This window comes from Mycteria americana, chromosome Z (genome assembly GCF_035582795.1).
Source record: "Mycteria americana isolate JAX WOST 10 ecotype Jacksonville Zoo and Gardens chromosome Z, USCA_MyAme_1.0, whole genome shotgun sequence".
Taxonomy (NCBI): Eukaryota; Metazoa; Chordata; class Aves; order Ciconiiformes; family Ciconiidae; genus Mycteria; species Mycteria americana.
In genome coordinates, this window is record NC_134396.1 from 9532772 (window position 1) to 9545344 (window position 12573).

The 12573-nt window shown below is 35.3% G+C and overlaps 1 protein-coding gene across 7 annotated transcripts in view; it reads right to left on the reverse strand.

The window, feature by feature from the left end:
- Nucleotides 1–6229: 6229 nt before the first annotated feature.
- The window catches only part of FGF10 (fibroblast growth factor 10), a 65983-nt gene continuing 59639 nt past the window's right edge, over nt 6230–12573 (reverse strand). For all 7 annotated transcript variants that reach the window (XM_075488341.1, XM_075488342.1, XM_075488339.1 and 4 more), the window contains exon 5: nt 6230–9311. In XM_075488341.1, the coding sequence (XP_075344456.1) occupies nt 9114–9311 (198 nt within the window). In that variant the 3' untranslated portion in view covers nt 6230–9113. The remainder of the gene's footprint in view (nt 9312–12573) is intronic.

Here is a 12573-nt window from a genome sequence, read left to right on the forward strand (position 1 = left end):
TTGCATGTTATATACATTAACATAGAATTAATTTAAGAAAATGGAGTTTAGGATGTGTAGCATACTATATATTTTATGATATATCCATATCTTGTTAGTGTTACAGTTAACTGGAAGAATAATTTTACTCTCTTCTCCCTGTATTTGAGTTATGCTGAATCCTTGCTATGCTTGCAGAGTCTAAGCAGTAACAATAGTCATGAACATTGTATGTTTTTCCTCTTCCCTAAAACAGTCCTTCTTTTCAGGACTTGTATAAAATGGTGATACAGAGTGTGAGAAGAAGAAACTGTGAGTGGCTGAGCTGCCCTCAGTATAAATAGGCTCTATATAATGCAGGGTCAATCTGTCATTTGATCAACTACCACACTTACTTTAAAAATGAACAAAAGAAAATAAACATAAAATGAGCACTACAAATTATTAAGATGCCATCAGATCAAAAACTTGCATTAAATAGAACAAATTGATTTACTGGTTAATTTATAGTGCTGTTAGCGATAGCTGAAATAAGTAAAGGTTCTTGGACAGTATCCGTAAGTCAACCAATATTGGCATATTTTGAGGAGTGGGTTAATGCAGAGGTTTATTCACTGTGGCATTATTCTTGCAAGGACCACTGAAAAATATAGCAATTATCTATGAAAAGTATCTGTTGCTTTTTGTGCAAGTTACTAAATGTCAAAAGGAAGTGAATACTGACCTTTACATATTCTAACTGCCCAGGTCAGCCTTGTTTCCTGCAAACAGTGTGCAATAGAAGCCTGAGTCAGACCCAGATTGCATCTCTCTATAATGGTTAGTAAAAAGGGACCAAATACCACCTTGCTGACGTTTCTTGGAAAAGTTTGTGCTCTGCTGAAAAAACGTACACTTGGGCTGCTTTTAGTCACTCTGATTTCTTTTAGCTAGAAAGATTTTAGTTACTTATGTTTCTTTCCTGTTCAGCACTGCAACACACTTATGTAAAGTAATTGTGGTGGTGGGGAACTGGATGACTCTGGGTATTTTTTTATAGGATCTCTACATGTTACTGGCTTGAGTTTGAGCCTGTTGTTAATAAATGAAAGTTATGACTGCAGCTGACTGCCTAGTGTTTTATATAGATTCAGTTGATGGTTCATAGAATTGTAGAAAATATTGCTATAAGGGACCTTGGGAGAGAGCTAGTCCATCCTCTTGTCTCTGGCAGAATCAACAAAGTAAACTATTCCTGACAGCTCATACATGCTTAAAACTCATAGAAAGTTGTACGATTATCCTAATCGCTTTACTTTGGAGCCCTTAGTGTTAAGAAGGTTTTTCCAAATATTTAAACTTAAATTTCCCTTACTTCAATTTGATAATTTTGTTCTTAAACTATTGGTGGTAAAATAGGGATATTTTATTTTTCAACAGAACAGAATAACCCAACTGGGCATGTATCAAAAATCAACACAACCAGTTTTGACTGGTCTCAACATATTTGAAGAACTAATCTAATCTAATGGTTCTGGAAATAGAACAGCTTCCTCAGTAGCAGCAGTTCTGCCTCAAAGTCAGATGAGGCTAGATGTACAGGGTGATATGGAAATGCTGTCATATGATAGTCACAAGCATTGCAGCTTTTGAGAAGAGCTCAGTCTCTAGGATTCCCAATCCAGGATTATTTTGCAGAATTTATTACTGGATACCTCTTTCATTGCAGTTTGATTTAGTAATCTAATATAAACATTTTGGGCAGAAATCTTTAAGAATTTCCTACATAGTGCCATAGTATCTTGATTTTCTTGGACACAGCTATTACATGTAGAGTAGAAGCTGAGGGTCTGGCTTTCTGGGATATGTTGTATGTACCGTGTCTATGTTTCACAAATGACTTAGGTAAATGCAGTCAGTCTGAATGGAGCTGGGCATGCCCAGCTACTGCAGTACTGCTTATGTGTTGATCTGCATAAGAGCAGGGGCTAGGTGGGCATTTTTTGGAAGTCTAGAAGCCAAAATGGAATTATTGACATGCCAAATAAAGTATGAGAACAGCTGTATTGTGCCAGACTAAAAACTATCCTCTAAAATGTTCTGCCTCCAACAGTAAGCATAATAGTGTGGCAAGAGGGATCAGCAGAAGAATGGAGCAGTTTTATAGTATTTCCTTAAAGTATACTTCCAAAGCCCAGCACTGAGAAGCTCAAGTACTTCCCGGGCCAAAACCTGGTGTCTTGTATTAATAGCCCCCAGTGGGCAAGCTGAGACAACTGTCTGAAGCTCACACAAGTCCTTTATGGCAAAATAAATGACAAGTTTGGGGAAAATCTAATATAGGTAAGGCTTAACCCCAAGCAGAATACCTGTCACATAAGTGCTGAGGAGTATGTGCTTTTACATCCAGTTCTGTGTGTCACAGGCAGTTTTCAGCAATGGTTGTGTTTGCAAGGTGCCTTCTGACAGTTTTCACTTGATTTTTTTCACAAGTGAATTTTCATCCTTAGTACTTGGTACATGTAGGACATGGTGCTAGAAACCTTATGCTGTATTGCGTTTCAAGTGCAATGAGGAAAAACTGTATTTGTGTCAGGACTCAGACAAGAAGTCCAGGGAAAATGTCACAAGAGTGAAGGGGAAGAAACACATGATTGCTGCAGGTGACTTAAACTTGGTTGCTGTCACTTTCTGACTCTGAATAGAATTTGCCTCATGTTCTACCTGTGTACATGTAATCAGAGTCAAATTTGTTGTGACTTTAATGTGGAGAATGGTTAAGACACTAGAGCAGTCAGGGGAGCAAAGGGCCTGCCATTGCTTCTGGATAACTGACTTCTTCAATCTGGAGGCCCAGGCATTCATTTACAACTTGATGGTGGCTTTCAGTATGAATATAGGCTGAACCTTGCTCTGCAGGATTTTGTATTGAAGTACTTTAACTGTCCTGACACTGCACTTTCCCACTGCACCTCCCAGTTGCCACAGAAATGTGATAATTACAGCTATCAGCAAGACTTTTCTGTCACACTATATCGTTCACCTCAGAGCATTTAAGAAGCAATCAGTTAAATGAATGAATTAAATCTTATCCATCTCTGTACTCATTTAATAGGATAAGCAGAGCCACATCTCTTCTTCCAAAGCTGGAATCTTTCAGCTTAATCTATATTTAAGTGAGCATAAACTGTATGCTATATCAGTAGCACTCAGTAAGTCAAACTGGTTGACCATAAGGAAGAGAAAGAGGCTGACCCTTCTTTTACAAGATTTCTGATATCTCTGTTCTATTTCATCACTGAAATAAGATCCAGTCAAAGACCAGCATAGGTCATGCATCGGCTACCAATTAAGAAAAGCAACAAAGACTGTAAATAACAATAATAATATCATATCCTTTCCTTTCCTTCTGCTTCCCTTTCCTTGAGTGAACCATGGAAAGGGAAAGGAGAAAAATACATTTTCATTTACAACTTATCTTGTGGTTGTTATAATAGCCAAGCTATCCTCATAATGCACATTTAACTTTTGAACCTAATTTGCATGTTTACTGCTACGTATATGGGTAGTTTCAGGGGAGCCAAAGGTTATCAAAACACTACAGTATCACTGGATCTCTGTGTCATGTTCTACATGGAACCAGAAATTAGAGTCTTATGTTTGTGGCATTAATGACAGCGTACTGCAGACATCAGTTGTGCAAGCTCCCTTAGTGAACCATTTATGAATCTTGTTGTTCGTGGGCATCACTATATGTAAAAGAAGAAAGAAATCATAGGAAATTACTATAACTGGACAAGAAATATACTGCACATAGTTAGCAGTATAACAGTAAATTGAAAACTATATTTTTCGAAAAATTCAATGAAGAATGTATTTTTTGAGCTGACATTTTTAGTGCAAATTTTAAAATTTAAAATACCTCGTGAATACTTATGCTGTGATTTTTATTTAGACCCAATACCCTCATTTTTTATTGTGTTTTGTAAGAAATATTGCCTGAAAGGTCCCAGCCTATTAACCCTAACATCTAGAAGGTGTTTATTGATTTGTTTTTTTCCAAGATTTTGCTGTTCCTGGACTAGTCTTCCTACAATTGAGTATAAATAAAATAGTTTTTCCAAATAACTGGAAACTTCTAGTGGATACTAGAAGATCAAACTCAAAACATTTTGATTGTCCTCAATGGATTATTTCAGTACAATTTGGAAAGAATGTTAAATTGTATGTACAGGGTCCTGATAAGGCAGTTCCTTTTCTGAGTGCTGTCTTAACTTAAAAAAAAGAAAAAAGAGAGATAAGAGAAAGCTCAAGTGCTCATACAATTTTGTGATGTACATTTTAGAAACATGGGAAAGTGAGACTTCAAGAGTATTTCTAATGCAAGAAAGTATAAAATTAGCTGGGTATCGTGAAAATAATGGATTGGCGAGATTGATTTTTCATCCCACTCAGACACACCTCACTGAATAAGGGAAGTTCCTGCATGTACAACATTGAATGTAATCTGTTTTTTCAGCTATTTATAGCTAAGAAAAAAGTGAAGATTCAAGTGTAGACTAGTGTTGGGCCTTTTCCCAGACTTCTATGAAGACTGTTAGCAAATTAAAGTGTTAAAAGTTTATTGAGCAATTAGTAAAACAGCTTCATAATCAAAAAATCATATAACATAATTTAAACCAAACCACAGAATAGTTTGGATGGTGAATTAGTACATCTGGAGCTTGGATGAATGGCTATACCAAAGGTACGTACACTTTACATTTCAGTAGTAATAAAGAACCTGTAATATCTTCCTTCTTCATTTACTACATTATCACAAGATAAATATAGAGTCTGAGCTTTCATGTAAGTATAGACTCTGTTTTTTCTGCTGTGGTACATTATCTGTGTACTATCAGTGCCCTAAATATTTTGCACAGGACTATACAGTGTGGTACTTTCTGTTTTTTTTTTTCAGATATTGCGATTCTCATAGCCTCATATTTGGACAATGGTTTAGTAGGACTGGTATTTCTGATGTCACCACCAGCATATCCATTTATTCAATTGCATGAGTTAGTATTTTGCATTAAAGAAACAGTATACAGTGGCACCACTAAAGGTCCTGGTGAGGAATTTCAGGAGTGCAAATTCTCCTAATTTCTACTGCAGTAACTTAAAGATCAGTGCACCCATATCAGTTACTTGAGGCTTAGTCATGGTTCCTTTATTTTGCCAGGAGCACATTTTTTTTACATTGTTGGGGTGGGCAAAGGACATACTACATTTCTTTTCTGGGATTCGTGAGTGAAAAGACATCAATCAGGTATTTGAGATTCACTGTGCTTCATTAGAAAATCCCAAAACTTATTCCAAGAAAGCTCCCATATAGTTAAGCATGACGCTTGAATATTTTGAGCAGGTAAGCATAACTATAAATCATAATCTGATGGGTCCAAAACCAATTAATTTTTCATATTCTATTTCTGCTTATAATGTGATGGGAAACAACTTTTTCTGCATGTGTGTGTTATTAGTAGTTGCACTGAAATTGTTTCAGTCAATGAGCTTTTTCTGAAAAATACCATCAGTAATCACACATTGACTAGCTGCAGCAGAAAATGTGTTTGTGTTATGTGTTGTACTTTCTTCAATTTAATAGGAAATTAGGAGGATGAATTCTGCTCCACAGTCTAACTTAATAGAGTAAATAATGATACTTGATACTTCAAAAGAGGTACTGTCTTCATGCATGAGTTTCAAGATCACTCCTTGAAGCAGTTATGACTGATTGTGTGAACAGAGACAATCAGTTTCAGCAGGGGCATGAATTACAAAGTTGTGCTTATACACTGGTATTCTTGCATTACTAAAGCTTACTAACCTTTAGTGAACTTTATAACCTGAAATGCCTTGAATGAAGTCTTACATAAAATGTAACTATTTTTCCATGTCTAAAGTTTACTTTAAGAATGTATATATTCTTCTTCCTAAACCCCTTCATTCTTTCATCAAATGTACTTGCTTTAAATTCATTGCTTTTTCCACTGTATAAACTAGGTGGATTTGAATACTTGCAGGAAGAATCTAAAGCATTTGGTTGTTATTAGTGTGGAGATAGCTGACTCACACGTGCAAAAAATTAAAGAAACTTACAAATGTTCAAGTGATTTTTGTTTTGTTTTGGGGCTATACAGCATCAAACCACATCCTGTAGTACAATGGATCTTTTCCCTTTTTATTTTTATTGTGCAGTATCATTTCAGGTTAATAAAACAAACAAGAACAATACTCTTATTGTCTGTTCCCCACATTTTATTATTTTTATTTAAATATAACATACTATACATTGTTGCTCAGTGATTTTGTTTCCCTTTTCTTTTTTAAATCACTCCCCCTGTTTTCCTTTTGCTCAGGAGTCTGTTATGAAAGAAAACATAGAGTATGATAGATCCCCAACCATAAACTAGGTAGAGTGTCTGCAGTTTTCTCCCACTACAGTGGGTATTACAGTATACCAAACACACAGGAATCATTGATTCCTTCAACGTTTTTGTTTATTTTGGTTAATTTTCAGAAACAACTATTCATGTCACAAATGGCTCCTGACCCACTTTGGAAAAGTGATATTTTCCAATTTTGGCCTCTGAGCAGCATGGTATTTTGAGTACTATGGCAATATCTATGCATAATCCCTCCCCTGACCAAGTTATCTAGGTAATTCTGTCAAAAGCGAATTTCATTTGTAGCCCAAATGTTCTTTAAGTGGCCATCTAATATTGCATTCACCCAAGCTCACGTTGAATGCTCACTGCAGGTGGTCCATTATGTCTTGTCAGTTTTAATTATTGATTACAAATTTTAAACAACAGAAACTCGCTTTTATCATTGTGGTTAAATTTTACTGTGGCCTGCAATTACATTTAAAATCTGAAATTCTTATTTCCCTTTCTAGAAAGATCTCATTTGTGAAGAAGCAAGCTGGAGATAAGTACCATGAAATACAATGTCAGCTATCAGCTAAAATGTCTCTCAATGAATTCCTGGTTTTAAAACAGTTGACTTTATTTAAGGACAGGAAATACAATCTGACCATTTTGTATTTTATGGGAAAGCTATTATTTTTTTTTTTTTTAAAAAACAGCTAATATTTAAATAACAGATTAAGATTGAAGTGCTGGTTAAACATTGATTTAAATAAGTTATAGAAGATTCCAACAACACCAGCCTTTATAGAGGTTAAACATTCTCAAAAAGACACGTTAAGCAAGGCTCTCCTTTGTACCAAAATACAGTTTCCAAACAATAAAAATAAACCCAACTTTTTCACAAAAAGAAATATTGAAGATAAAACTGCAGCATCAATATAATCTCATAGTTATCACTTAAAGTATTTAGAACAAAATAATATTATACTACTTTTGTTTCTTACTAAAGACACTGCAAAGGCTTATTTATTTAGTGGAATACAATGTGAAGACAGTGGTACAAATTGTTTGATGTACTCTTTTCTATTTATCTGCTCTAACAAAATGAATCTCAATATGGTTACATTGGTGAGCTATCCAGAGCTCTCTAAAATTACAGAGTAAAGCAAAACATAAAACAAACCTTATGTACCTTTAATTGAACAGACTTCATATCATGCTTAACTTTCTTATACTGCAGTTGCTCAAGTTAAGCCATGGGACTAGTAACACTTCATAAAAATGTGCTGGATATTATGTATTTCGAGCCTTCAGTTACTATGATGGATATGAAAGGCATGCTAAAGCTGGATACCAGCACAGCTTTTTGGTTGGCTCTCATATATAATATACATGTGAGTAATAATCTCTGATAAATGCATGAGCATGATTTTGGATCTCCTGTCCCTCAGTCCTTACATAGGTATCGCTCCCACTATATGCTCGTGATTCTACAAGCTGGTAACAAGGACAAATGTGCTGAATGGGCGTATTAACTCAATAAGGAGTGCAGGACTGTGTTGCCTTCTTACTTACCTTTAGAGGCCAAATTTTACACTTTTGAATTACACACTGTTCAATTTTAACATTTGCAATCTTAGTGACTTTAACAGGGCTGTCCACATCTAGGTTCCAGCCCAATGCTTGCTGCAGAATATCACACGGATTGCAAAGCATTAGATCTTAGTTCCAAACTGAAATCAAAGTCAGATGAATATACACACAGATGCATTGACACCCAAGTACAGATGTGGCCCCTTCTCTCAATTTCAAAATAGCAGAAAGACCCTTTGAACAAAGTATTCCTTGAAGTTTGTTCTTGAGTGCTGATAAGTAAAAAAATTTCTCCAACACCCAAAGACACCCTATACCATAAATCCAAGCACTGCTTGTTTGGTCTTTTTGCTTAAGTGCAAGACAGTTTAGGAAAAAATGGATTATACACATTAAATTCTGCCTTTAAAGCCTTGTCTAATACCTGTTCTCAGAGTACTTCTGAGGTTTTGACATTTTAACCTATCAACCTCTGTGTGAAATACTGAGAAAAAGGGAAAATAACAAAGAAGCAAATGAGGAAAACATTTCAAATCAAAAAGATATTTAACATCCTATTAAATAAATAACTTAGAGAGAAATAAAAAGAAATGAAGTTAGAACATACAAGCAAACCATACTATTCGTTTTGTTAGAACAGTTGTACACTACTTTGCTTATATTCCTTAATCCTATCCATTCTTCCACAAGGCTTTTCCAGAAATGTCATTTTTTGTGCATATGACCCAAGTGCTTCCAGTAAATGCTTGCGTGTCTAACTGTTCATTGGATCATTAGGCTTGAACAAGCAATTAAGGTCTTTGATATGAGTTAGTATTCCATAAATAACTTTCCCCACAAAGATCATTCAACAGATTATCTCATGTCCCTTAAGTTCTGTTGCAGAGATAAAAAAAAATTGTTCACACTGGCAATAACTTCCATCCCATTTGATCCAGCTTGTATCTTGATTATAAGATATGACACTGAACTGAATAAAAGTATTTCATGTGCCAGCAACGAGTACAAAACTGTCAAAGGATCCCCATGCTCTCTTTTAAAACAAGCAGATTTCTGCACTACTTCTTTGCATTTACTCTTCAAGAGGATTACCAAATATTCTTGATATAAGAGCCTTTTGGTTTAACTGCATCAATAAAATAGTTCCTTCATCTATGACATTACTACCATTGGAAGAAAGTGAGCTGAAGTGTTTTTCCTTCTTGTTTTCTGTCCCCTCTTTGTGGCTCCCCTTCCATTCAGGGCCACAAACATTTGCCTTCCATTGTGCTTCCAATTTAAGGACGCATATGTGTTATATCCATTTTCTTCTATTCTTTCCTTCAATTTGCAATCACTGTTAAACTCCTTCTGTTAAAAGAAGAAAACAAATACAGAAATTCAGAATAAACATAATCTTTCAGAGTTGCAGCATACTGAAGGTAAATAGTTTCTAAAAATGTTTTGGAAGATGTCACTGTTCTGTATGTGACACCCTTTTAGGATTCTATAGTCAATTTAAAGAGAAATATTGCTGTGTCCACAGCATTGAAAGCAACATCAGTTAGACTGCAAAAAGTGAAACCAACAAAAGACATAATTATTCAGCATAATTATAGCAGTGAAATGATATAATTCATTCACAGCTGAAATTAAACTTCTCTGTGTTGGAATATGGCAACAATATTAAATCAAATTCTCAGTCATAAACTCAAAGTATGAGGTAGCAATCTTGGAATCATTCATCATATTTCAGTTCTAACAAATACAACCCTTAACTATCTTGAATCAGATTATTGATACCATATGTTAAACAAATATGCGTGGCATAGGCCTACGTCTTATTTAAAGTAAGTTCCTTTACACCACACTGGCCATGAAAAAGGGCTTTTTTTTGGATGAGTGCGAATCACTGGTATGCTGCTGTTGCAATGCATGTGAGGGCTGTTTACTTTGCTGACCTGAAGAGGGGCTTAGCCTAAAAAAGAATAATGTATGATCCTGTAGCTTATCAACTAAATAAACTTGAAAGCAATTTTATGTATAGTACCAGGGATTAAAGTTTTCTGTTTTCAAAGGAGAACCAGTTGCCAGTTTGTTAGAAAGAATAAAAAATAGAAGCATGTGGAAACATGTAGGGGGAGACTATTTTTTTCTATAATGCTAAATGCACCTCTACGCAGATCGGCTTCTCTATAACGAAGACAAGAATGCTTTGTCTTCACGAACAAGTAATTCCTACATATAAAACGCCTGTTTTATCAAGTTACTTATATTCCATTTAGAAGGCTTTTGAAAGTGGGGCATTTACAACATATTTAAAGTACAACCAAAAATTAGCATTTTGTTGTTTCTGCATTTCAGAAAATAAAATGTTATTTCACAGCTCAGGCAGAAGCATGTCAGAATCTCAGAGTATGATATACTAACTACATGTGGTATTTTTAACCTGCATACGAACAAGACAAGAAATACGTCTGAATAATAAAACAATTTTCATAGTACAGATAAGAATTTCAGGGATGTTTTATCTTTTATTACAATCAAAATCCTTAGATATTCAGCTAGTAAAGATATAGACAGTATCCACATTAATAAAAAAGGACATAAGGATATTAAAAAATATATATTTTTCATTCCTATTACTTTAAATTAGAATTTTTAAACTAGTAATGTTCAGTACTTTGATACAGTAAGAATTTTTGGATCTGTAGTTAATGTTTTACTTAGTTGCTGCTAAGACCACAGAACACATGCTTATGTTTTCCTAATAGAATTGCACATATTCAAACTCAATTTGGCTCCCAAAATGCTCTTTGACGTTGGGATTAGTAGTTAGTTGAACAATGACTGTTCTGTTGAGGAAGACACTATCAAGACAAGACTCTCTACAAAATGACCCTTGGTACTGCCTGTATTCACAAAGCTACATATATATAATTTAATATTTATTTGCTGTAATATGCCATCTCTGTCATCAAGGTATTAAGAAGGCAGGTGACTATCAATCACAGTTCTAAACAGCAGTAACTTCCCCTATCTGCCAGCATCTTACTCTGTTAAACCAAATACTCCCTCATTCTAACCAAAACCAGTCAAATGGAAATGTATTTGATAAACATAGAAACAGTCTTGACTTGTTTTCCCAGGTGCAGAACTGTGCTTGAATCCAAACTTTTATCTCTATTCTTAGATAATACAGAGAGAACAGATGATGTTGTGATGTGGTTAAAAAGCCTTATTGGTAGGGGTCTGAGTGTTAGCCCAGGACTGCTTTGCTCATTTCAAACAAATTTCAGCATAACCCTGCACCAGTGTCTATTGTGCATATGCTTAAGAGTGTTTTTACAATTTTTATTGGTTCTGTTTTTCATATTCATCTGCAAGCTGCCACACTGTAGTAATATGAGTCTAACTGCAAGTCTTTGGAGGATGGGAAAAATAATAACAGAAGCATTCTTGAAATCTCTGAAGTATTATGGAATAAGTTTTGATAAGTCATTATGTTGTGATTTTATGATGTGAATATTGAAAAATTATCTCAGCTGGAATTAAAAAAAAGGCTTTCCACATTCGTATCCTCCTGTCAACACTATTTCTAATACACTATGAATAACTGAATCTTATGGCAGCAAGTTTCCACCTATGGTACATGAAAGCTGCTTTGACTTCTTTTGTATGTATATAGGGTTGGGATGGACTCTCATCACACCAGCCACAGCTTACAACTTGGGTAGGAAAACTTATCTCAGGCTTTGGGATGGACCATCAAAAATGACTAAATTAAATGCTGTAAACTGAGACTGGTGAATTGAAGGTGGTGATTTATGCTAACACCTTCGCATATGTACAGGAGCATACCCATGATCAATGAATGTAGCTTAACTGACAAATGGTAACTTTGTCAGCAGCTCAGTATACCCTTATACCTCTCAATGGTGCACGACTGAGCACTGCTTATCCTGTATTTCTGACCAGTGTAATTCTAGAAATTAAAATCCACGTTTACAGGAGTTTAAGAAACATTTCTCTGTTCTAGTCTTTCCTTTATGTGATTCTTCAACACTGCCCAGGAGTTTAGAAAGTCAGAAGTAATCTTTTGCACCGGGACTGACTAGCCACAGTGCAGATGAGGGAGGACAGTTACATAGTTTGTGTGAACTAAACCCACTCCATAGAAATGCTTCTTTAAAAAAGAGGGCCAAATGACTTGAAGCCCCTTGAGTTTCAGTTGAGACTGGCATTACTTCATTATTTTCAGAACAGGTAAGAGGCTTAGCTACATTGCCTGAGGATAAACCCAGCCCCAGTACTTGTCTGTGACCTCCTTAAAACCTATGGATGTTCTGAATACTGAGCAATCTGAAGATTGGCTCATAACCTTTGCAGATGACTTGAAGAAGTTTACATTTATGTGGGCTCAAATGCACTGGAACTGGCAAAAAGTTGCAAAATTACAGACCAAACCAGATGTAATACCAGAAAAATCTGAGTAATCATGTGGATGTGTGAGCGTACACTTGAGTTTAGTAGTCAAATTTATAGATCATATTGCTTCCTATTAAAAATATTTGCATAGTTACTGGGTTTTGTCGGGTTGGGTTTTTTTTGGTTTTGTTTTCTTTTTTTTCCC